A 24651-nucleotide genomic window follows, 5' to 3' on the forward strand; every position below is an offset into this window, starting at 1 on the left:
AGGGTTGCTGGGATCACATTGATGTACAACAGCGAGGAGGATTGAGTGGTAGATAGAATGTTTAAGCCCTTGTGGCAGAATGTTATCCCATTTGACAGCCCTTCTGTTGTTTCCAGCTATATCTATTGGCACACAAGTCACAATTTCAGTTGCCTATTTGCTCTGCCACCTTAGTTTTATGACTAATGGTTTGTGGTCACTGTCCAACCGATCAAGGATTGAAAACTATTCAACCTCACCCAATCGCTCATCACCACCAGGACGTAATCTATCCTGGACGAGCATTCAATACCAAAGAAGGTGTCCTTCCCTGGCTTGCCTCCAATGCACCTTCCATTACAGGCCCTATGATTTAGGCCATGAAGAATCTGCGTCTCCAAGGCACGTTTATGTACCAGAGCCGGAAAGCTTGCTTCCACAGATGGAATCTCCCAGGCCGCGTCCACTTCCTCCCACAATCCCTCCAGTTCTCGGAGGGGCTCAAACTGGAGGTTGAAATCTCCTCCATCAACTATGTGGAGGGGACCTCCCAACTTAGATTCCCAACTGGACACTAGATTGTGCAATAGAGTCAGTGTCCCTAGTGGGTTAGTGCCGTATGGCCTGTTATATAAATTGAGTATGGACAGACATTCTGAATTGGTGCCAATAATCAATTGCAAAACCGCAGAAATGTACTCACTCATTGACACTTCCCAGCATGAACCTGCTGCCACCAGAGTCAATGATTTACCGCCCCCACTTTCTTTCTCTGAGACATTTGACCGCTGGGATGTGAAACGCCTTGAAACCCTGCATCTCAATGGGTGCCACTGCCCGTGTTTCATGAAAGCAGAAACCATAAAAACTTGTGTGGGCATACAAAGGCCAGCCAGTCAGGGTCCACCAAGTGTCCTAGGTCCAGAATCCTATTCTATCCTGAATTGTGTCCCTACCACTATTAAGGAAAAACACAAAGACATACTTTGGGCCATTGCCCGAATAAAGGAACAGGGTTGGTTTCTGACCCACACCCTGGTGTCTACGAAAGGCTCCTCCCATAGATGCAAAGTCCCAACCATGAACTGAGTGTCTTCTCAGTCTCTTTGCTTCTCAACTCAGGTTTATCAAAGACCTTTCTCTCTTCTAGCCTGGAATTCTTTCAGTCTCTCTCGCCTAGTTATTTTCACAGACCGGGGTTATCTTTCTCTCCCACACCGTGATTTGTCTCAGTCTCTCGTTCCCCACTCTGGGGTTGTTTTTTTTCCAACTCAGGGACCTATTACTCATATCCCCACTCTGGGGCTCATCTCATCTCTCCCACTTTGGGGTTTTTCGCATTTCCACCTGCTCCAGGGGTTTTCTTTGACACTACCCACTTTGGGGTCTCTCTTGGTATTCTCCCTGCTTTGGGGTCTCTTTAGGCTCACCCCACCTTGGTATTTCTTGGTATTCTCCCAGCCTTGCGGATTCTTGGTTCTCTCCCAGTCTTGAGGTTTCCTTGGGCTCACCCCGCCTTGGGCTTCTTACAGTTCTCCCCTCTATGGGGCTGTCCTATGCACTCCCCGCATTGGGTCTTCTCAGTATACTCTTTCCCTTGGCTTTGCCGCCATCCTTTAGGATCCCTATAGCACTGCACACCTTGGTCTTCTCAGTGGTGGTCCCCGGGAGGGTTAGTGAGTCCGACACTTGACTAGTCAACTGGGTTCAACATCAGACATGGCTTGCTTGCTTCCTGACGGCATTTGGCAGGACTCGGATGGCAGCTGCACACCGGTCTCTCACTCTCCTCTGAGCCAGGCCCTTGTGGCTCATTGCTCAGCGGGCTCTGTGACTTCTCTGCGGCGCAGACTGCCTGTCTGAACGCCACATCTGCGTACTCTTGTGCAGTCTAACTACACTACCCTGGGACTCCCGGCTCTCTCTCTCTATTGAGCTCCATGGAATATTCTCTCTATTACCATTTCTGAGTGGCTTCTGATTGGCTCTTTATCGGACGCTCCCTTAGGGGCCTGGGCCATCCATTGTTCGGCTCTTTCAAGCAAAGACTATAGATACTTAGGGTTAGAAACCAAACCAGCCATCATACTAGGGAGTTTTACATTATTATATTTTTCAGTTCCCACATAGCCGACAAAGGTATTACAGTTTGGGGGAAGGGAGGATAACCTATTCCTTTCTGGGGATTTCCTGTCCCCTAAAAGGGGGTGGGGAGGACAGCCCCAGTGGGATCCAACGTGCCCGGTCCCGTAGGGGGTGTAAGCAAATCAGCCCTAGACCCAAAGGGGGTGGCTAGACCCTTGGGGAGTAGGGACGAACTCCTTGGATTCATAACAGGGTTTATTATAGAAACAAGTGAAGCTTAATGCGTCTATGCGAGTTACCCTTTCAGATAATCACCCTACAAGTCTATGGGAGAGGGGCAGCAAGAGTCACTTTTGTGCCTATGACCACAAGGCACAATCAAGGAGTAAACTTAGACGAGACACACCTATGTGGCTAGGGAAGAAGGAGTCAGGGAGTCAGGGAGCCAACTATTCTGGTTGGCCATCTGTATGGCCTCTCAGTTAGGATCACTCCACAGGGAGTGAGAGGGAGAGTTCAGGGACAGAGACTGGTCTAAACCAGTTGTAAGCAATATGGAGGCTGCCAGAAGGGCTCACAAAGAGCCCACGTAATCATAAGGGACATGTTAGGCTTACTGCGTGGCTGCCCTGAACAAAAGAAGCCCTAAAATACAGAATAGCTGAGAGCAGGACATAAAAAAAACATTAGTACCACAATCATTAAAGGTACATTGTGCTACTAATGCATTAAACTTGGTTGCACCCCTGGGGAAGACAAAACGCAATATTAGCTGCCACCGGCCTACCCACTAAAGCTAATTATTCCAGGGCACACAAAGTGGGCATTTAAGAAGCACCTCAAGGCCTGGGAGCCTTATGGGAAACTCAGAACCATATACTCTTATGGAGGGAAAAAGGAATGTAGAGGCAGGGGGGCTTTAGCAGAGGTTCCTCTAAGTGCCAAAATAAAAGGGAAATATAAAACAATGAAGGGGGAAAACAAAAAGAGTAGGCATACCATTACATGAGACTGCAGAACCCCATAAATGGAATTCGGGCCCAACAACCATGGACAGCAGGGATTGTTGAAGGTAAGTACTGAGAATTACCCACCAACCCAGGGCCCAGAGGTAAGTACTCACAGTTCCCAAAAGATGGTTTCAGGAAGTTAGAACAACCCGGTGAGTGAAGCTCTTGTTTTACAAAGCAATTTTAGGGATTTGCTCACCCAATGACTTATAACTGAGACCAACGACTACCTCGAAGGCCAAAAAGAACAACAATTGCTGTTCCTTGCATTAGTACCCACCAACCAGAAGTGAAAACAACAAAGAGGCTCCAGGACGATGGAATAACCCCAACAAGCTGGCGGGTCAAAGACAAAGGAAGGCAGTCCACAGCATAAGACTGTCCACAAGGAAGACTACATTGAGGGTGATCCAGGTTGAGCCAGACCAGTAGATGAGGCGGGGTATTTGAAACCCAAGACTCTACAGGCTATAGCAGCTTGCAACATCAAGACAGGAGACTCCGGTGGTAGAAATGTGAAGTGGTGGTAAAACGTCAGGGAAAATAACCCGAGCATGGGAAGCTTGGCCCAGCCAACACGTTGAGCCAAAGGAAGGACAGTCTAGGAAGGACATCCAGCAAAAGTTCAAACCGGAACCTAGCACATGACACAGGTACAGCCAGTATGGTCAAATGTGGTGCTAAAAGAGCAGCTACAGCTTCAAGACAACACAAATTCTCTAGCATGTAAGCAAACATGCTGCAATTATGAAAATTCCAGCAGAATTGAATGCTCTCACTAAATATGCCATACAAGCAGGAGCTGACCTAAGCAAGCCCACAAATTTCACAGATAAGGAGTGTATCGACCACTTTTACTCCCTAAAAATAGGGAGTAAAAATTCTCCCAACAAAAAATGGATAACACACATGTAGGACCTTGTGCCCCTGCTTTCACCCACGCAGCTTAATGGATATGTTTGGACCAGTAATGCACTTAGGGCCACAAGAACAAACTATTATTGCTGTGTAATTGGAAGAAGCAAGCATGTGTCTTTTAATATGTATGAATAACTAAGTGCAAAGGAATTATTATTACAAAAACATTTCAGTTTTCAAATTACAACATATTTTTACTTGCTTATAAAATACTCCCATTGATAATTGGACTTACATTTTACTCCCAACTTTAAAAAATAGAGAGTAAAATACTGCTGCTTCAAATCTTTAACTGTGACTTCAATTAATTGTCCTATTAAAGTGTAGTGTGCCCCAGGGCTCCATCTTATCCTCATGATTATTTAATGTTTACATTAAACACCCAGCAGACCTTACCAAACTCTTCCCAAAGTCTTTCCAATCATACGCAGACGGGTGGGTACCAGATAATAAAAATATCATATAACTGAACTCCTCCAGAGAATCCAGGATTGGACCCAAGATAACAATATCTGCATTTCCACCTCAGAGTTTATCCTCTTTGGTATCCCAACCCTGGCAACACTACCTTTCAAATGGCCACCCCTCATGGGTACATATGTCACATAACCGTCAGACTAGGTGAAGAGTCTAAGTATCACTTTCAACACTAAACTCTCACTACAACTACAAACAGACATGCTAGCGCGAAACATTGCACTTCTAGCTCCATATTCTTGGGTTAATTGTCCCCTACTTGGAAATGACACCGAAAATGGAAGTGACTAGAGCCTTTACCCTCTCTCGCCTAGGCTATTGCAATAGCCTTCCTCAAGGACTAAACAAAACACAACTAAATCAAATGCAACTAATCCAAAATAAAGCAAATAGACTTTTTGTGGCACTCAAGCCCTGGGACTATAGCTCAACATGAATGGAAAAACCTCAACTGGCTCCCAGTTTGCAGACAAAACCAACTGTATTACTTTCAAAATCCTCCAAAAACATTGCTCCTAAATACCTGAACACTTACGTAAGCCAATACATAACTACAAAAATGCGAAGATCACAGGTTAACAACCTAATGGCACCGAGGTTCAAAAGACAAATAGGGAGGGAGATCCCTCGCAGTATTCGATCCAAAACTCTGAACAACCTCCCCACAACACTGAAAACAGAATATATGCTCAAAAGGTTCACAAGATTGCCAAGATCTGGTTCCATAAGCAGAAGATCTAACATGGATATGCCTAGGCACAATAGATAAACAACCCTACCCCAAGACTCCTATATTTGACTATAATGAACTTGTACGTTATGACTAGAACATCCACCCTAAAGCCACATTTAGCCATTTCCTTGTTTCCACGCAAGTTTTCTCCACACTCTACTACTGCTCTGTTTTATTCTTTCATCTTCCCAGTTCATGTCTTGCTCCTCTTAAATCAGTCTATCATTCTTCTATCCGATCACTTATTCTTTCTTATCGTGACTCAATTTCTGCCTCTCTAGCTTCACTTGCATGGATGTCCTACTCTCAGCTCAAAAATAATTTTCTTTGTCTAGTTTTCAAATCTCTCTATGGTCTTGCTCCTGACTATCTTGCATCCCTTCTCTCGTTCTATTCTCCTTCTCGAACTCTTCGCTCTGCCAGTCTTTTTAAACTCAATGTTCCCGGTCCACCCTGCGCTCAATCCCGCTTCCGCTCCTTCCAGATCCTAGCCCCTCTTCACTGGAATCTCCTTCCTATTTCTCTCTGTTCTATTACTTCTTTCTCTCTGTTCCGCTCTTCATTAAAAACCTACTTGCTTCAGCTGCCCGATTGATCGATACTGGCTGACCTTGAATACCGTTTCTCATTGCTGTTTTAATGTACCACTACTGACCAATGTAAAGCGCTTTGGTGAAAGGCGCTTTATAAAGTAAAATAAAAATACAAATATAAATTTCCTGATGACCTTGAATTTGCCTGCCCGTGACCCTGCAAAAGATTACCCATCTTGTTCCTGCATCCACTTGTTTTTATGGTTGTTGTAATATGAAAAACATGCAAGCATCATATGTTTTGCAATCATGGGTGCCTTAGCAAAAGCACCAACCACACTTTAACTCAAATGTTAGCTCACATGTGAAATACAGACTGCAACTAAGCAGACTACCTGGTTGTGTAATCTCATCCGTGCTTCCAGTGCTCCAGATAAGATTTTGAAATGGGAATATTTGACACCCTATTTTTGAAAGTTGGGCGTTAAAATATTTTTGGGGGAGTAAACGTAGGTTAATTTACCAACGGGAGTATTTTATAAGCAAGTACAAATATGTTTTTACTGAAAAACTGAAATGTTATTGTAATTATTTCATAGCACATGCACATCAATACATACATGTTCACTTCTTCCAATCAGGCAGTGATAATAGCAGTTTCTTTCTGTGGTACTACATGCACTTCTGCTTCCAACTTATCCATGAAGCTTTTTGGGTGAAAGCAGGGGCACAAGGTCTTACGTGTCTGTTTCCTATTTGTAGTTGGGATTATTTTTACTCCTTATTTATGTTTTTGGGAGTAGTTAACCATTTTTAGGGAGTAAAAGTGGCCGATACACTCCTTTATCTGTATGGCTACATGCTTCCCATTCATTGCACATGTCACACCCTTGTATTGAACCAGATGTCCTGCTTTTTACCGCAGGTTCTTTGAAGCACCACCCATACGAATTAGTACATCATAAAACTAGAAAATGAATGAAATAAAAAATGAATTCTAGCTGAACTGAGAACGTGTTTCTGCGTTGATGGATAAGACTATTTCCATAGCATGCGTCCAGATGGCACTGAACATCGTCTAGTATTAGAATCCCACTATAAAGTTATAGTCCGAGTGTGGAGAAAGTATACAGGATGGAGAGTGTAGGAAAGTTAAAAGGTTAATTCTGGGAAAGAGGGATACATTTGCTATCACCTGATTCTCAAGGTCTCTTACCAGGGAGGCACAGACTTGTGCAAAGAATGCCAGCATGCATTGAGCCCATGATTCTCCTTCCTTCGATCCTTCCCACCAAAACCCAATTCTTTCAATTATCAAAGCAGTCAGTGTGTCCACACCAAACCATGCCTCTCACAAGGACTATCAATACCTGCACCCAAACTGGAGACAAGAGAAATCTTCCTCCTCGTTTTCGTCACTGCTATCCTCAGAGGCATCAGAGGGGGCGAGGAATAGGAAGGAGAAAGGGTTGTCGTACAGACTACCACAACCAGAGTGAGAGTGTCAAGGAGCAAAGAAAGAAACATTTTAATTTTAAACAGCGCAAGGAAAAATACAAACTAGATAAAAACAGTACAACACACTGAAATGTGGACAAACCAAGAAAAGAAATCAGTATTAAGAAATTACAAAACTCAGACAGATTGAGGAAGAACATGAAACCACACAGGGGACACACGCTATTAGCGAGCAGCATCCTCAGCAAACCAATGCAAAATCAGATTCACTGCACGAAACCAGAATTGGGGACAGACAAGAATAGGAAGCAGAATCAGGGATTGTCAAGCCAAAGAACCAGAATTGGGGACACACAACACAAACCAGCATGTAATCCTTTTCCCTTTATCCACTTCGATCAAGCAACAGTTGTAGCTCTAAACAGATGGCAAAGGGATCTTTTTATAGAGATAAAATTAACTAGATAAATCAATTGGCAGGCATAGTCTGGGGAAAAAATAGTTATGAGCAAGTATACCATGATCCAGGGAAAAAGATAAGAGCTTTTTGTGGGTCCAAATAACTGAAATATTGGAGCAACGTTAATGTGGATGTTTTGGTGCCAGAGCCATGCTGACCCATCATCACTAAAAGGATGCCTATACTGTATATTGATTTTGGGATTGTGCATGGGAGGAAAAGAGATTCTCAAGCAGTGCAAAGACCTAGAATCAGGGCAGGTAGCATGGTCAGACAGTGCAGGGAACCAGAAGTACAGACAGCCAGAGATGGACAGTGCTAGAAAACCAGATGTAGGAATGAGTGCAAGTGCTACAGTCAGGGAAAACATGTACTTCCAGTCTGGGAAACACAGTTGTCAACCAAAGGAAGTATACATTTTTATCATTTTACTTTCTAGAACATCTTCCATTAAAGTATATACAGCCAAACCTCACATCAAGGAGAAAGAGTATGCAGAGCAAGATAACAAGAACACACTGAAGAGCTGCATGCCTTTTGACACAGTTTAGCATGTGTGGAAATCGTGATGCATGAAGCGTGCCACAGCACCTGCAAAAGTACCAATTTCAACAAAGGCATGCAAGTACAGAGTACCATTAAAAAATGCAATCAACACGTTAGCAAACAAAATATGCTTTTGCACAATGAGCTAAAGGGGATCTCTCAACCGGACAAAAACACACGTTTTGATATGCATGCGGAAGAATGATTAAGTGCATAATGGTGTTCAAACCAGCAAAAAATAAAAATGCTCTTTGAGTACACATAAGAACAGAGGAAGAATAGAGGAATGTGTGAATTCTCCTGAACATCCCTGAAGACCTGCTCTCCAAACTTGATTCTAACACCCCCTGTGTCCTCATCTTACTGGATCTCTCTTCTGCCTTCGACGCGGTCAATCATGCCATCCTGCTCAACCGTATCTGTGATAACCTGGATATCACCGGGCAGGCCCTGGCGTGGCTGACTTCTTTCCTCTCTGATCAACCCTCCCAGGTTCAACTTGGGTCTCTCCTCTATCTCTATCTCTACTTGTGGTGTTCCCCATGGGTCTAACCTCTCTTCCTGGCTTTTTAACCAATACTTGGCACTTCTTGCCCACCGCATTGCTGTACTCTGCCTTAACTTCCAGTACTATGCGGATGACACTCAGCTCATTTTCCGGCTACCCTCAGCCACCTCTTCGCCCTCTCTCATCTCTGACTGCCTGTCCGCCATTCAGGAGTGGTGTGCCGCCAATGATCTCTGCCTTAATGCCAGTAAGACAGATTATTTCCATCGGCACTCCCGCTCCCTCCTTTCCTGTCACTCTCTGGCCGGCCTCTCTTGGCCCTCCTCCTTCTCCCATCTGTGAGGCTAAAAACCTTGGGGTCGTCGTCGACTCCACACTCTCCTTCTCACTTCACATTTCTGACGTCTCTAAGAAGTCACACTATCAGTTGCACTTCCTCAGAGGTATCCTTCCCTTCCTCTACTTCCCACAGAAGCTCACTGTCTCCAGAGCTCTGGTTCTCTTTAGGCTGGACTATTGCAACAGCCTCTTCCTAAATCGTCCTGTTTCTACTATCTGCCCTCTGCAACTCATCCAGAACAGGATTGCGAGACTTGTCTTTGGCCCCAAGCCCAGGGATCGTATCTCTCCAGGACTGCAATCTCTGCACTGGCTCCCTGCGGCTGCAAGGATTAAGTTCAAAACTCAATGCATTGTCCACAAGGCCTTCTGGGGCCTGTGTCCGCAATACCTTCAACTCTCTCTTCCTAAATACCTTCTTTCTCGAGCTTTTCACTCATCCGCTTCCAACTCCCTCAGGGTCAGTCGCTTCTCCAAGCAACAAGTTGGTGGTAGATCGCTTTCTTCGGCTAGGGCCTCCCTCTGGAATGGCCTCCCTGAAACTTGAGAACCATATCCGGTTCCGGAAGCACCTCAAAACCTTTCTCTTTGCTTCAGCTTTTTCTCCTCCTCTCCCCTGCTGACTTCCTGATTGAAACCTAACCTGCACTGGTTACCTGGCCACCCTCTGATCTCGGGCCAAGGTCCCCTCCACAGCCAGTCGCACACCTGCACTGCTTTCCTGGCAACGTGGGGACTGTTTCTGTATCCCTTCAGTGGCACTTACAGCACTTGACACATGTTGTCTGCACCTACCCTTGCCACCTGCTGGCCCCACTATTGTTATTTATTCTTGTATCCCATGTACTGCACTGTCCCCTCCCTCCCTTCCCCCCGCACTCTCCCCCTTCCCATGCACTTGCGCTATCTGAATGACACCTGGGCTAGTAGGATCGTTGTCTGTCTTCCCCTTGTTCCCCCTACCTTGCCTCATCACACCATGAAACACTTGTGTAGAGGCACGCTATAAACACCATATCATATAATATCAAGAGACACAAGAACATAAGTGCTTGTGCATACCGATATGCGCAGAAGAAGAGCAACATATGCTTAGATGGAGAGCTACAGGCATTAGGCTCAAAAAGCCGAAATGAAAGCAAAAAGGTCGCAAGCACACAAAGGCCAAAATACACTGGTACACTTCCATATATCATTGCAAACTTGTGACCATGCAGGCTCTGTATGAATGAGAAACAGCAATAAAAGATATGTAAAACAATGATGGAATACCTGCGACAAAAAATTATTCTGCTCAAATAATGACTGCTGAAACTGAAGTGGTAGAAAAATAACTAAGCTACAAATTAAATCAATGAGAAGTGAAGGGTGCTTCAGGTATGGGTGTTGGGGAGAGAGGAAGTATACTGTGACGAATCAAGGGATTTTGTCTCTTCTCCCCAAGGGGGAGCCACCCCTGTGAGGCTAGGGAGGTGAGCCCGCGCTGCAACACCCTCTCTAGGGGTCGAAACAAGTGGGACCTCACCAGGAAAGACTCCCCAAGGGGACAAGAATTCCCGTTACTGTGAACAAGGAACAAGAAACATAATGGCCTATATGGGATTGTCAAACCTATCAAATAATGTTAAGTACCAATACTGGACTGAAGAAGTTGTTAACAGATGCTATTATCTAGAAGAAAAAGAAACTGTCTCTTTAAACATTAACCAGTTCCCTGTGACTAGTGGATTGAAAGACTAGGACTCATCAAGTAGAGAGAGAGAGAGAGAGAAGGATGAGAGGGGCGAGAGGAACGTCTGTTGAAGCAGGGGAGGTCCCCAGAGAACGTGAAGCTGGGAGACGGCAGAGCTGCAGCGGGGGCGGAGCCCGCAAAATCCAAAGATGCTGAGAAGCAGGAAACGGAACACAGAGACCAGCGTAGCCGACAGCCTTAGAGAAGCTGAGCCAAGTAGGGCTTGAGAGTGGGTAGTGGCGTGACCCGACAGTGTCATGGAGGTCAGCCTGTCCTCCTAACAGTGCCAATACTGCTGTAGAGAAGCCGCAGCAAGCAGAGCGGATCCCCTTTGAAATACAGAGAAGCTGAGAGGAAGATTGAAGACCGCCTAACAAGGACACGGAGGAGAACGGTTCAATAGTGTGGTGGAGGAACAGAACAAAGGCCAGGCCCGTGAGAATCCTATAGATGTTCCCTGACAATAAGGAAGTTAACGGGAAATGGGAGGCACGGTAAACCAACTGACAATCATTATATGAACCAGAAAACTCCTCTCAGTATGAAGGAGAAAAACATGAAAGCAAACTTGATAAATCTGAACTGTGACAATGGGAGCAAGAGAAAAATAACGTTCCCTGGAAGGGAGGGGAATGGAAGTGGAATAACCTTGCCAAATCTCGGCTCCCTGCACTGCTGCAACCCAAGTAAGGTTGCCCACAGCTCCCAGACCCCGGCACCCCCGTAAAAAGAAAAACATTTAAAAATAAAAATAATCCCAAAAAAAGAAACACCCCGGCCAGGCCCGCTTCCCTCCCCAGCTCGCCACTACCCTCCGAGCTCCCCTTCCTGGACCCCAGCCCTCCCGCCTCCCATCCCGCCCCCGAGCCCTGATTGGAGCTTAGCTACGTGTTTACCAGGTCTATCGACCTGCGTGAGCCCACTCGGCTCCCTGTACTGCTGCAACTCAGGTAAGGCTGCCCACAGCTCCCAGGCCCTGACAGCCCATAACAAAAAAAAAAACACCCCAGGCACGCTTTCCTCAACCATTCCATCGCAACTGGGAAAGTGCCACAAGCCTTCAAAACTGCATACATCAGGCCACTACTCAAAGATACAGCGGGAAACTTGGAGGACGTCTCCAACTACAGACCCATCTCCAACATCCCGTATACATCCAAGCTGCTCGAAACGTACATATACAAAACGACCCAAGAGTTTATAGAAGAGCACGGCCTACTAGACCAGGCACAAGTTGGCTTCAGACCACTGAGAGGAACGGAATCAGCTCTACTCTCAATATGGGACGATCTAAAAATCAATGCAGACTCGGACAACAGCACTGCCTTGATACTCCTAGACCTATCGGCAGCATTTGACACAGTCGACCATGACACCCTCATAACGAGATTAGAAGGACTTGGAATAACAGACACCACCCTACTATGGACCAAATCTTTCCTAACAAACAGAACGGAAACTGTATGGATGAAACCCTTCAAATCCAGCCCGAGAGATTCCACCTGTGGAGTACCACGAGGATCATCCTTCTCCCAGCTACTATTCAACATCTACTAGTATCTACTGATCAGAATCCTCAAAAGCCACGGCCTGACTTGCTACAACTACACTGATAATACACAAATAATCTTCAAAATACAAGACAACCCGGAAAGAAACTCAACGCTAGAAAACTGCCTCTGCAATGTATTCTTCTGGATGAACTCCAATTCCCTCAAAATCAACCCAGGCAAAACTGAAATAATTATCGTCACAAAAAATGGAGGAGAAAACCAATTCATCCCTTGGCCAAGGGAACTCGGGACAACCCCAGCACCCTCGGCGATTGTAAAAAACCTGGGGGTTATGATGGACAATAATCTCACGCTAGAGCCACAAGTAAACTCTCTCCTCAAGAAAGGCTTCTTCATCCTGCGAGCAGCAAAGAGAATCTTACTGTTCTTATCGTTCGCCAACAAAACGACCACCATCATCGCCCTCGTCATGTCCAAAGTGGACTACGCCAATAGCCTATACCTAGGCATGCCTGAACGACTCCTAAAAAAACTACAACGCATTCAAAACGCGGCAGCCAGACTACTTCTGAAACTACCCTGAAGAGAACACACCGCACCAGCGCTGAAAACACTACATTGGCTACCAATAAAACAACCAATAAAATTCAAAACAATGTGCATTACGCACAGAGCAGTACACAACGAGGGCGCCGAGTTCCTAAGAGACAAACTGCGCCTACATCAACCAACAAGAACGCTCAGATCAAGCATGGACATCCGCCTGGAACGAAGCCCTACAACAAAAGAAAACTTGGAGGATCCTCCTTCTCTCACCAAGCCCCAAAAACCTGGAACGACCTTCCAAAGTACATACGTAACACAAGAAACCACCTATTATTCAGGAAATTACTCAAACCTGGCTCTTCACATCATAACTAGAAAGACTGGCCACAGGGGCACCGACATAACTAAAAACATCAATGAACGTAGAGCGACCGCGATACACACCGATCAATCAATGGGAAAAGCTGAGCTAAATATCCCACGGCATAATAAAGGACCAAACGGGAGACAGTCGCAATACGACCAAAGACAATAAACATAGCAAACTAAGACAGAAAGACTAGATCGAATCATCAAGAGGACCATTACCTTAACTATGACCTTGCCCAACAGCCCTAAGAACAAAACAGAGAGGGAATGGAAGCACTGCATCACAGGCCCCAATGCAATGGGTGAGAAACCGCATGTTTCATCACTACACACTGTCCACCAATACAAAGCAGGAAGCGCAATGCCCCACCACACAAAACTACAACTAAACAACAGTCCCAAGGATGTTCACCCCACGGAAATCAAAGAACCAGTCAGGACAGAAGGATACGAACGTCTGAATACACATGCTCTCCAAGACCAATCCACTAGGACACCACTTCAACACGACCCCAACCCTGAACCATTCAAAGCCTTAACCGACCAGGGTCTCACTAGATCACCTGAGAATAGATATCACCCACCCAGTCCCACACCTAAAGATTAGGTTCAGACGCACCCACCAATCCAAACTACACTCAATAGGATACAGTTTGATCAGCGCAACACCACCAAATCGAGTGGGCCCACGAGGAACCAGCAACATCCAAACCCACAGGTATACAACTCTAACGGAATCATAAGTACCTGAACCAGGATACAGACCCCACTAACCCAACCCTCAATCCTCTGCATACTTAAACCCACACAAAATAACACAACCATCTCTCTCCCAGCAGTCCGCACGCACTTTACCACACTGCATCAACAACACAAACTTCACCCACAGCACTCGAGGCCTTCATCCGATCCGATACTAGCACCAAAACCCAGCACTCGGTGTATACTAAGCTGAAGAACCAACAGCACACCACTTCTCCCACTCTCCTTCTCCCCTCCTCCCGACTAACCCTCCCCCACCCTTCCTGTTTACAGATCCGCCAGAGCGCCTGGAGACCAATTCCGTTGGTGATGGTGCGCTATACAAGTACCGCTAACATAACATAACAAATCTGAAATGTAATAACGTGAGAAAGGGAATCCTAACGTTCCATAGAAGGTAGGTGAATGAAAGTGAAATATCAAATCAAGAAAGATTCAATGAAAGCTAGACGAGATTGGAACCAACATTAACGAATCTGAAAACTTGCAATGAGAGAAAGTGAATAATACAGATAACCAAAAGAGTGAATAATAAAGCAGGCATCTCTTTACCCTGGGAAGAGGGGAAATCAAATCCTTTGTCAAAAGCAGATGAGTGGGAGATGAGAAAGAAAGATTATGAGTAACTGAAGGCCAAGGAACCTTACAATAAATCAATCCGAGTCAAGCAGAGGCATTCCTGAAGTAGAAAGTAAATATATTAATGTGAGAAAAGAGTTAAACAAACTGATAAGAGTCGCCAAAGACTATTTAAAAATTGTATAAGAAGTTGTTCTTTACAAATAAGAGGACACGTGCAGAAAGCAACCAGCAAGAGAAGGGAGTGATAGGGTCAAATAGTATTAATTTCATTGGACAGTGGACTTATTATTTTTGGACATTCAGAGACAACGGCCGAGCACCTTAGTAAAGTAGGTAGGGAACACCCCATAGTGATGGGGAAACATAGGCTTTATTCTTATTTCTTTTATAAAGACAATGTTAAATGTCCTCAAAAAGACTGCATCCTCCTTCTGACCCTCCACAATACCTTCACAGATGTAAACAGTACGTGCAAATAAAGGTTGTGTTGGGGTGGTGTACTACTAAAACAATGTTAAACAAATACATTTGAACAGAATTTCTTTTCTGGGGAAAACAAATAAACTACTACTGTGGTTATTTTTACTGTTATTATTTAAAAATCAATATTTTTACCATTTATTTTCAAAGCAAATTAGTTATTTTGACCTCTTAGGTTTGTTCTTATTGAATGGATATTATTACATCCACCTATTTAGTAAGATGATGAAACATTAACATTGAAACATTAACAGCTGCATCTATAATGAGATAGTGTACACATTTATAGACTGGCAGAATGGGTAATGGACATGCCTCTTGTAGGATATCTAGACTTGATCTGATCTGGAAGCTGTCACAAGAGCTCTTGAGGATAACATACCACAACTGGAGCAGAACTTCTCTAGTCATGAATAACGTAACATTTACCAAAGGTGGATAGTTTGCACAACCAAGCAACAGAAGAGACTCAGGAAGAAGTTTAAGTAGCAGAGGCCCATAATGGAAAATGCAAAAGCAGTTAAATGTTCTGCTGGCCTGAAGATCCATGTGATGCTATATGGCCATTTCCACACCATAGACCCTCTTTTACCCACACAACCTCTTTAGAGTACAGAAAGCAAGCCTCACAAGAACAATGAGCATTGTGTTGTCATTGAAGCAGTCAAAATGGTTGCATAGAACTATATCAGCCAGTTGTAAAGAAATACATGTGCACGCAGAGACTGTCAACAAAAATATCTTCACTTAAGTTCCTGGTGACACATGGTGTCTGAGTAGGGAGAAGAGGGTAGGTTTGTTTCAGCTTTAAGAGCAGAATTTTATGGCCTGCAGCATTTGCTAAACTCAAATTGCCTGTGGCCAGGAAAAACAGATATACCCCTAACATTCCGACAGCAGAGCCAGTTCCCTTCTGTTGATAAGTCCCAATCTATCCCAGAGTCATGCTCCAAAGGTGTATCAGTGTTGTCAAGTGCCACTGCGCAACCCTATTGTTTAACTGAATTAAGTTTATAATTGAGTGGCATTGTCCGCAATATGGGGGAGAGGACCGCAACACCTGAATGGTCTAATAGACAAACATGAAAAACATAGGTATCTCTACGCATTTGTGCGCTCAGTGCCTGCTGGCTTAAATCAAATGGAAACGTACACATCTCTGTTTGTTTCAATGAAAGTGGTTTTAATTAAGTAAATGCTTTGTGAATATTACATCATATTCACAATGTAGATCTATACCCTGGATTTGACTGTGAGAGGTCAGATCCTACGTGGTTTACATTTTTAATGTGGCAACAATAATCTTTAGACGCACGTGCCTTTTGTTTCACCAATCCAATTGCTTCCTCTAGGCTAGTCAAGTATTTGCAACCCTATTGGTCTTCTTGTCAAGTCCTCATTAACTGTTGTTTGTGTTGATACAGAACACCCTTATTCAGAATATGTGTTCTTACTGTATTGCAATTAGTCACAGTTATGCAGGTTCTTACAAGTGTTTGAATAAAGTTTCATAATTTACATTACAATACATTTTAAAGAATGCAATCTTCTTTCGTTTTAGCAAGGAACGTGTCAGTCCTAGACAGCACGTTTCGTTAGCGCTTCTGTCTAACACTCTTCTTCTGAGCAGGGAATTGCTTGTCCTCCAGGTACGAATAGGCAAATTCCGGCTTTCCTGAAGTTCCTTTAGTGAATGAACGCCCCTTGGAGTGTCATTCTTACTGAGCGGAACACCGCTGCCATCTTGGAGAGAATCTACACCGGGAAACTAGGAACTAAGACATCCACAGGAAATAATGAGACAGACACACCAAGACACGTTCATTCACTGAAGGAACTTCAGGAAACCAGGAATTTGCCTATCCCAGAGAGACAGCCTTATGAAATTGTGCAGTGGAGGAAATGACTTAAACCTCCTGGATTACAGGGTTGTGAAGCAATGAGAACAGAATCCCTGAGATTCCAGAGCTTCTACTTACCTCTAAAAACGAAAATCACTTTTTGTTACCTATCTAACTTTCTCCAGCATGGGGTCTGGCATGGATTCACATGCTCATGAATATTCCCCGTCGTCAGGCTGGGAATCCTCGGTAAAGAAAAAACCAGTATCAGTTTCGTTTCTGATCTGTCTTTCGTAGTAGTAACCAATCACTGATCTCTGCGTCATACTGACCACAGCCAATGACTGCCCTCTACCTAAGCCCCGCCTCTGGCAGCCATCTTCAGATTTTTACCGCACGTTCAAGTGTTGGGATCCTCGTGCTATTGCTCTCGAGCGTTAGTGCTATTTTTCACGTTTTTTCTCAAAAACTTTGTTTTTTCGGTCAAAAAGAGCCTCAAGCTCCACCGACTCTTCATCCGATCAACGGGGACCTGTGTCGGATTCGTCTACGCCCCTCAAGGGTGAAGATTTCGTCGAGCTACGCTTTTGGAGGACTCCAGAAGTTTCTCAGGCCCATCTCGGACATGGCCCAGGAGAAGGGAAGCTCGACGCCCGGAAAGCTGTTCAGGGTCTGCCCTGGATGCCAGCTGCAGAATGTCTTTAAGGAGGACGAACACTCCTTTTGTCTTTACTGCCTACATGAGGAAAAGACGCACGTGGAGAAGGACTGTGCGTTTTGCGGCAACATGTCGGAGCGGACCATGAAGGACCGCCATCAACGTCTCGCCAACTGGCTGGAAGGGAAGAGCCATGGATTCACATGCTCATGAATATTCCCCGTCGTCAGGCCGGGAATCCTCGGTAAAGAAAAATCAGTATCAGTTTCGTTTCTGATCTGTCTTTCTCAGTAGTAACCAATCACTGGTCTCTGGGTCATACTGCCCCCTGCCAATGACTGCCCTCTCCCTAAGCCCCGCCCCTGGCAGCCATCTTCAGATTTGGTAACACGCAAAGTGGCAGTATGACCAAGTGAAGAGCCGTAGAGGGGTAGGAGGGAGGTTTTGCATGTGAATCCATGCCAGACCCATGCTGGAGAACAACAGTTACAGGTAAGTAACTTGTTCGTTATCCAGCATGGGATCTGGCATGGATTCACATGCTCATGAATATAAGAATACATAGCAGTACACACATGCACAACCAGCGGGAGGTGGAAAAAAAGGCTCAACATTAAGCATTACATCAAAACTCAACATTAAGCAGTTTTTACCACCTCACCAGGCTCACCTTAGGCGAACAGGTTGCGCAGCACCGCTTGGCCGACCCTGGACTCCTCCCTGGAATCCCGGTCGACGTAGTAGAATCTCGTGAAGGTGTGCGTTGACCTCCACGTAGCAGCCCTGCAGATGTCGAGCAGGGGCACACCAGACAAGAACGCCGTGGTAGCAGCGATAGCTCTGGTCGAATGGGCTCTCGGACGGCCAGGCAACGGTCAGTTTGCCAACCGATGACAGTGCGTGATGCAGCCGGAGAGCCATCTGGAAATGGAAGCCTTCGAGAGAGCATTCCCTTGGTTCACAGGTCCAAAGTTCACAAATAGCTGTGATGTCTTTCGAAAACTCTTTGCGCGGTCCACGTAGAACTTCAGCGCTCTAGCCACATCCAGCGACTGCAAAGTCCTCTCGGCCGGTGACGAAGGTGACGGGAAGAAAACAGGTAACACCAAGGGCTCGTTGAGGTGGAAGTCCAACGGCACCTTGGGCATAAAAGAGGGGTGCGTCCTCAGCACCACCCTCGTGTCGTGAAAAGTGAAGTATGGAGGCTTGCAGGAAAGGGCCTGGATCTCTCCCACTCGCCGTGCGGAGGTGATGGCCACAAGAAACGCAGTCTTCCATGACAGTAACTTCAACGGTGTCGAATGCAGGGGCTCAAATGGCACCCCATGAGCCTGGTCAGCACCACGTTGAGTTCCCACGCCGGGGCAGGAACCTTCACCGGCGGGAACGATCGGAACAGTCCCTTCAAAAATTCCTTCACCAGGCGATGGGACCACAAGGACGCCCGTCCTGTGGTTCTGGTGTATCGGGAGATCGCAGCCAGATGTATCTTGATGGAGGCGTGAGCCAGTCCAGCCTTGGCCAGCGACAGTAGGTACGGCAGCACTTGAGGGGCCGTAATCCGTAGAGGGTTAATCTTCTGTGCACGGCACCAGACAGAGAACCTCTTCCACTTATGTCCGTAGCACTTGAGAGTTGAGGACACCCTGCCTTTTGCAAGGACCTCCCTGCAGTCAGCCGGGATATCGTACCCTCCAAACTCTAGTGCTGCAGGAGCCAGGCCTGCAAGTTCAGCGACTCCGGGTCGTGATGAAGTATGGCGCCTCCTCCTATGGAGAGAAGATCTGCGTCCGTCGGCAGCTTGACTGGTGGGGACGCTGACAAGTCCAGAAGGTCCGGGAGCTAGATCTGCCTCGGCCACGCCGGTGCGACTAGGATCATCCTGCACCGGGACCTCTTGAGCTGGTTGATGAGTCAGAGCAGCAACGGCAACGGAGGGAACGCATATAGGAACAGGCCGTGCCAGGGGAACGAGAAAGCATCGCCCATGCTCCTCGGCTGGGGAAACCTGCTGGCGAACCTCTGGCACTTGGAGTTCGACGCCGTCACGAACAGGTCGATCTGCGGTTTTCCCCATCGTCGGAAGAGTCGATCCACTTGATCCTGACGTAGTTCCCACTCGTGGCACGAGCGCAGCTCCCTGCTGAGTGAGTCGGCGATGGTGTTCTTTATACCTGCCAGATGAAAGGGCACCAGAAACATCCCTTGGGCGACGGCCCAATGCCACAGATCCTGGGCTTCCTTGGAGAGGGCTGGGGATCTGGTTCCTCCCTGGTTCCGGATGTAGAACATTGTGGTGGTGTTGTCGGTGAAGATTCTCACCACCTTGCCCGTGAGGGACGAAAGAAAGGGCCTGAGGGCCCAGAACACTGCACGGAGCTCCAGGATGTTGATGTGGAGCGTCTTCTCCTCCGGGAGCCAAAGGCCTCTCGCGTGAAGTTCTCCGGTGTGCGCTCCCCACCATTCCAGGGAGGCATCCGTCGTCACCGTTATCTGGTGGGATTGGGTCTGAAAGTCTGTGCCCGCCGTCAGATGAGCGTGGGTGCCCCACCACCGGATCGCTCGTCGGAAGGTCTCCTTGAGCGGGATCCTGTCCTCGAAGCTGCACGTCGCTTGGATCCAGCGGGAGTCGAGGAACTCTTGCAGAGGACGCATCCGAAGCCTGCACAGGCGCACAAGATATATGCAGGAGGACATCATCCCGAGGAGGGACTTGATGGACCTCACCCTGGCCACGTCCGTGGCCAGTAGAAGCTGCACCTTGCCCAGGATGGCCTTCTTCCTTTCCTCCGACGGCGAGGCCAGACGCGCCACTGTGTCGAGCTTGGCTCCCAGAAACAGTGCGACTTGCGACGGGACCAGGTGGGATTTGGGGAAGTTGATGGAGAATCCCAGGTCCGTGAGCAGCTGGACGGTCTTCGCTGTGTGGTCTACGGCGAGCTCCCTTGTCCTTGCTCGGATGAGCCAGTCGTCCAGGTAGGGGTAGATGTGGATCCCCTGCAGGCGCAGCCGCGCCGTCACCGATGCAAGGCACTTGGTGAACACCCTGGGTGCCGTCTTCAATCTGAACGGGAGGGCCTTGAACTGGTAGTGCCGTCCTTGGACCACAAACGTGGGGAACTTTCAGTGTCCTTTCAGAATGGGGATGTGGAAGTACGCATCCGCCAAATCCAACGATGGCAGGAAATCGCCCTCCTCCATCTGTCCCAGCACGTGCTGGAGGGTGACCATCAGGAACTTCTGTGCCTTGATGTACTTTTTCCGTCGTCGCAGGTCCAGGATGGGGTGCCATCCTCCTGTCTTCTTTTTCACGAGGAAGTACCTTGAGTATACTCCGGAGCCCCGGAGCCTCTTGGGGACGAGCTCGATGGCACCTTTTTTGAGCATCGCCCTTACCTCCAATAGCAGTTGAGGGACATGATTTTCCTTCCTGGCCACGGGTGGAATGCGGGGGCACTTTTTTAGAAATTTGAGGGCATGCCCCTGGGCCAGGGCGTCCAGCACCCAACGGTCGGTGGAGATGAACTCCCACACGCTGACGATTCCTGTGACGAGGAGCGGGCCGCTTGGCGGTACGTAGAGGAGCCACCCCCAAATCCCTTGGAGACACCCTGCTTGCCTCCGGTGCTCCGAAAGGACGGCCTTCGTTGCCAGAGAACGCCTAGGGCCTTAGCTGTCTCTGTGTCCGCCTTGATGGCTTGGAGGGACTCATCCACCGTTTTCCCAAACAGGTTGTTCCCGTCTAACGGCATGTCCAACACCTTGGCTTGTACGTCCTGGCGGAAATCCGTCACCTTGAGCCACCCTCGTCGTCTAAGGCAAACGACGTTGCCTAGCTGGCGGAAACCGGTGTCGGCAATGTCCGTTGCCACCGTAATGGCGTGGTCCGACGCCACTTTGCCTTCCTGCAAGATTTCAAGAGCCTCGGCCCTCTTGTCATCCGGTAGGAAGTCCAACAGGGGGGCGATTTTGTACCATAATACCCTGTCGTAGCGGGCCATGATCGCGAGGGCGTTGGCCGCCTTAATCGTTGTTGCCGCTGACAAGATAACTCGTCCCCCCCATTGCGTCCAACTTCTTTCCTTCGCCGTCAGGCGGGGAAGTTGAGGCCGATGCCCCCCCCCCGCTTCCTTCTTGGCCACTGCTGAGACGACCGAGTCAGGGGTCGGTTGTGCCCTAAGGCACAAAGGGGCCACATCGGGGACCAGGTACTTCTTCTCGTACCGATCCCTCTTGGCAGGCATCGTAGACGGGTTCTTGAGAAGGGTGAGACCCTCGTCCCAGATGTCATCCAGCAGAGGCACGGCGAGGACTGCCTTCCTCTTGGCCTCACGCCGTTGGTAAAGGAAACCTACCTTCTTCTCTTCGGGGCAGAGCTGAAAAATCTCGGATGCCCTGGCGATCATTGCATCGAAAGATCCGATCTCGTCAGACAGGGAGGCTCGGGCTGGCGATGGGAGCTCCGTCCCGCCGTCGGTACCCGTCGTGGCCGTGTCCATTCCCGTTTCATCCCCAGGGACGGGGGACGTGGGTAAAGGCTGAGCAGGCCGCGAAGGCCCCGAAAAGGCGGGGCTGGATGGATCCGCCTGCTCTTGTTCGGGGGGCTTCCCACCGGGCCCGGCTCTGGCTCCTCCGTCGAGCCTGGTTCCGGAAACTCCGTCGGTGGTAAGGGCAATCTCGTCCTCATCTCTGAACATAAGGATTGTATTGCCAACAAAATGGCCGCCGAGTTATCCTGCGGTTCCGGAAGCGACGGGCGACTAGGACCCTCACCGGTGCCGCCGTCACTCTTGTCACCCTTGTCGGGATCCCTTCCGTGGGGACGGGCCTCTTTGACGCCCTCGTCGAGGCCATCTAAGACTTCTACCAGCTCCTCCTCGGATGCTGTGTCCGTGTCCACAATGGCCACCGCCCCCTCCTCTTTTTCCGCCGGGGTCTTCACGGGGGTCTTTTCGATGGGTCTGAAAGAGGCTTCCCTCTGCGGAGGCAGGGAGACTCTGGGCCCCGAGGTCGCCTCCACTGGTGTAGCATCCACAGGCTGTGCCAGGTCCGCTGTGATTTCCTCGATAGAGGCCTTGGCCGGGTGAATCAAGGCATTCACCGCCTTGGGCGTGCTTGAGGCCTTCACCTTGGGTGGAGGGTCACCGCCTCGCTCCCCCTCGGCCGAATCCTTCGAGATCGACAGGGGCCTCTCCAGAAGCTTACCCGGGTTCTCGGGTTTCCTCTTCCCCGAACCAGAGCGTTGGCTCGTTGATGGTGCCGTGAAAGGCGCGCCCTCCCTGGCAGCCGAAGAGCCCGCCGGTTCGGCGCTCCCGGTGCCCGCGGACTCTGTAACGCTCACCTGATTCCCGTAGAGGCGCCGGTCTTGACTGGGCGTATACCGTATCTTCAAAGGTGATGTGTAACACACGGCTGGCTCTTTGGGCTGGACCTCTGTGCACTGTATGTCTGACTCGAAGGGTAAGATGTCTTAGGTAAGTGAACGCCGTGCTCTCCATCTGCCTCGGGGCAGGGTTGTTAGGGAGAATTCTCTGTTTAGGCTGAATTTCCCTACCTAGTGAGTCCCCCAGCAGCTTTGCTGGATTTCTGGGGTTTCTTTTTTTCTCCTGCCAAGAGTGAGACTCTTTTACCCTCACTCTTGGACATATTGAAGTGTGTTTTCTTGGTTAAACCTTGTGTTGAATGGGCTATGGGGTCTTTTACTCCATAGGGCCTCATGTATTTTTGTGATGTGGGTTACACAGCACCCTCTGTGCCGTGACCCAGGGGTGTCCTAGGGACTCCCCAACATAGACTCCATACCCTGGGACTGACTACTGTCTCCCAGGGCATGTAAAGTCACCAAAGACTTTGCTAGTCTTGAATCCTGAACAGAACCAGTACAAACCATCATATTGTGGACGTACTGGCTGGGGCAATTCGATTGCCCCAGGGTCTGTTAGTCGAGGGGGCACGTCTCCGTCCCCCCTGATCGAGTTTTGGCTGGTGGCAGTGGAAACTACTTTTTATATTCGACCGCGAATATTTCCCTATGGGATTTCCCATTGTTTTAGGCTAACACATTTAATTATTTATTTACGGTAGCCTTAAACATACCGCCGGTTTATATATTTATTATTATAACTCCGGTTGGGACTTTTTGCCAAAACTTGATTCTAAAATGGCGTTGGCGTTCGCCTCTGTAACTCTGACCCAAAGTGGAGCCCTTTGTTCCACTTTTGGCGGGCTTCTCCACAGAAGCCCTCCAAAGTGGTGCCACTCTGTCTGGGGTACTTAGGAGGGGTGGAGGGGGATTTAGGCACCCTGGACTGAGTTACCTTGGTAACTCAAGTCGCACTCCGTCCTGATTGGCCCAAGTGGTGAGCCGGCCGGCTCACCACTTAGCATGTTTGAGTGACAGCTAGGCTGGGTGAATGGGGGTTTGCTGCATAAAAGCAGGGCTTTGGGGACTGGAACTTCAGAAGTCGCCACAGGACCAAGAATCCGACGAGGGAAGAGCTGAGCCGACCTGCTTCGACGACACCACCCGGTGGAGCCCTGCTGAACCGTCTCACCACTTTTCCCGACGACCGAGGAGAACTCTTAACGGAGTGGCTCCTTCCCTTGACTGGTGGGGACAACCAGTTTTTCGCCTTCTTTTCGCTTCTCGAGGTATCTCGTGGCCGCCTTGCCAGTGCCAAGCACCCCGGCAACCGGAACCCCACCACCTTTTACCCCAACCACGAAAGTCGGTACAACCCTTTAACCGGAGGACTCCGCGGCTGGTTTCTTCCCGGGCAGTGCAACGACCTTCTTCTTCTGCTCTTCAGCGAGAACTTCTTCTCCCCTGACCGACGTCGAGCCTTGCTGCCACTGCCTGGAACAACTGCCACCGCTGGAGGATCCTTTCCACTTAAGGTACCGTGTTCCGCCTGGCTTCCCTTGCCACCGACTGTACGGGGTAGATTTAGCCCCCGGCTTTCGAACCTGGGAGTGCCTGGGACACCCTGGCTAAACTTTCTAAGCCACTCTAAACTCTTTCTAACTCTTTGCAAGACTTTGAATCCTTAACAACAGTGTGATCTTGGGCACATTTTCGCTCCGGCTACTCTAAGAGTGGGCCCTGCCTAGTGACTTTTGCT

At 48.2% G+C, this 24651-nt stretch overlaps 1 protein-coding gene across 2 annotated transcripts in view; it reads right to left on the reverse strand.

The window, feature by feature from the left end:
* Positions 1–24651, reverse strand: part of UBE4B (ubiquitination factor E4B) — a 2401822-nt gene that overhangs the window by 1973877 nt on the left and 403294 nt on the right. The window contains exon 2 of one of the 2 annotated variants that reach the window (XM_069609996.1): positions 7106–7216. The exons of the other annotated variant lie outside the window; for it this stretch is intronic. Coding sequence (XP_069466097.1) covers positions 7106–7216 — 111 coding nt within the window. The remainder of the gene's footprint in view (positions 1–7105; positions 7217–24651) is intronic. 2 annotated transcript variants of the gene reach the window in all.

This window comes from Ambystoma mexicanum, chromosome 8 (assembly GCF_040938575.1).
Source record: "Ambystoma mexicanum isolate Mex_15411 chromosome 8, UKY_AmexF1_1, whole genome shotgun sequence".
Taxonomy (NCBI): Eukaryota; Metazoa; Chordata; class Amphibia; order Caudata; family Ambystomatidae; genus Ambystoma; species Ambystoma mexicanum.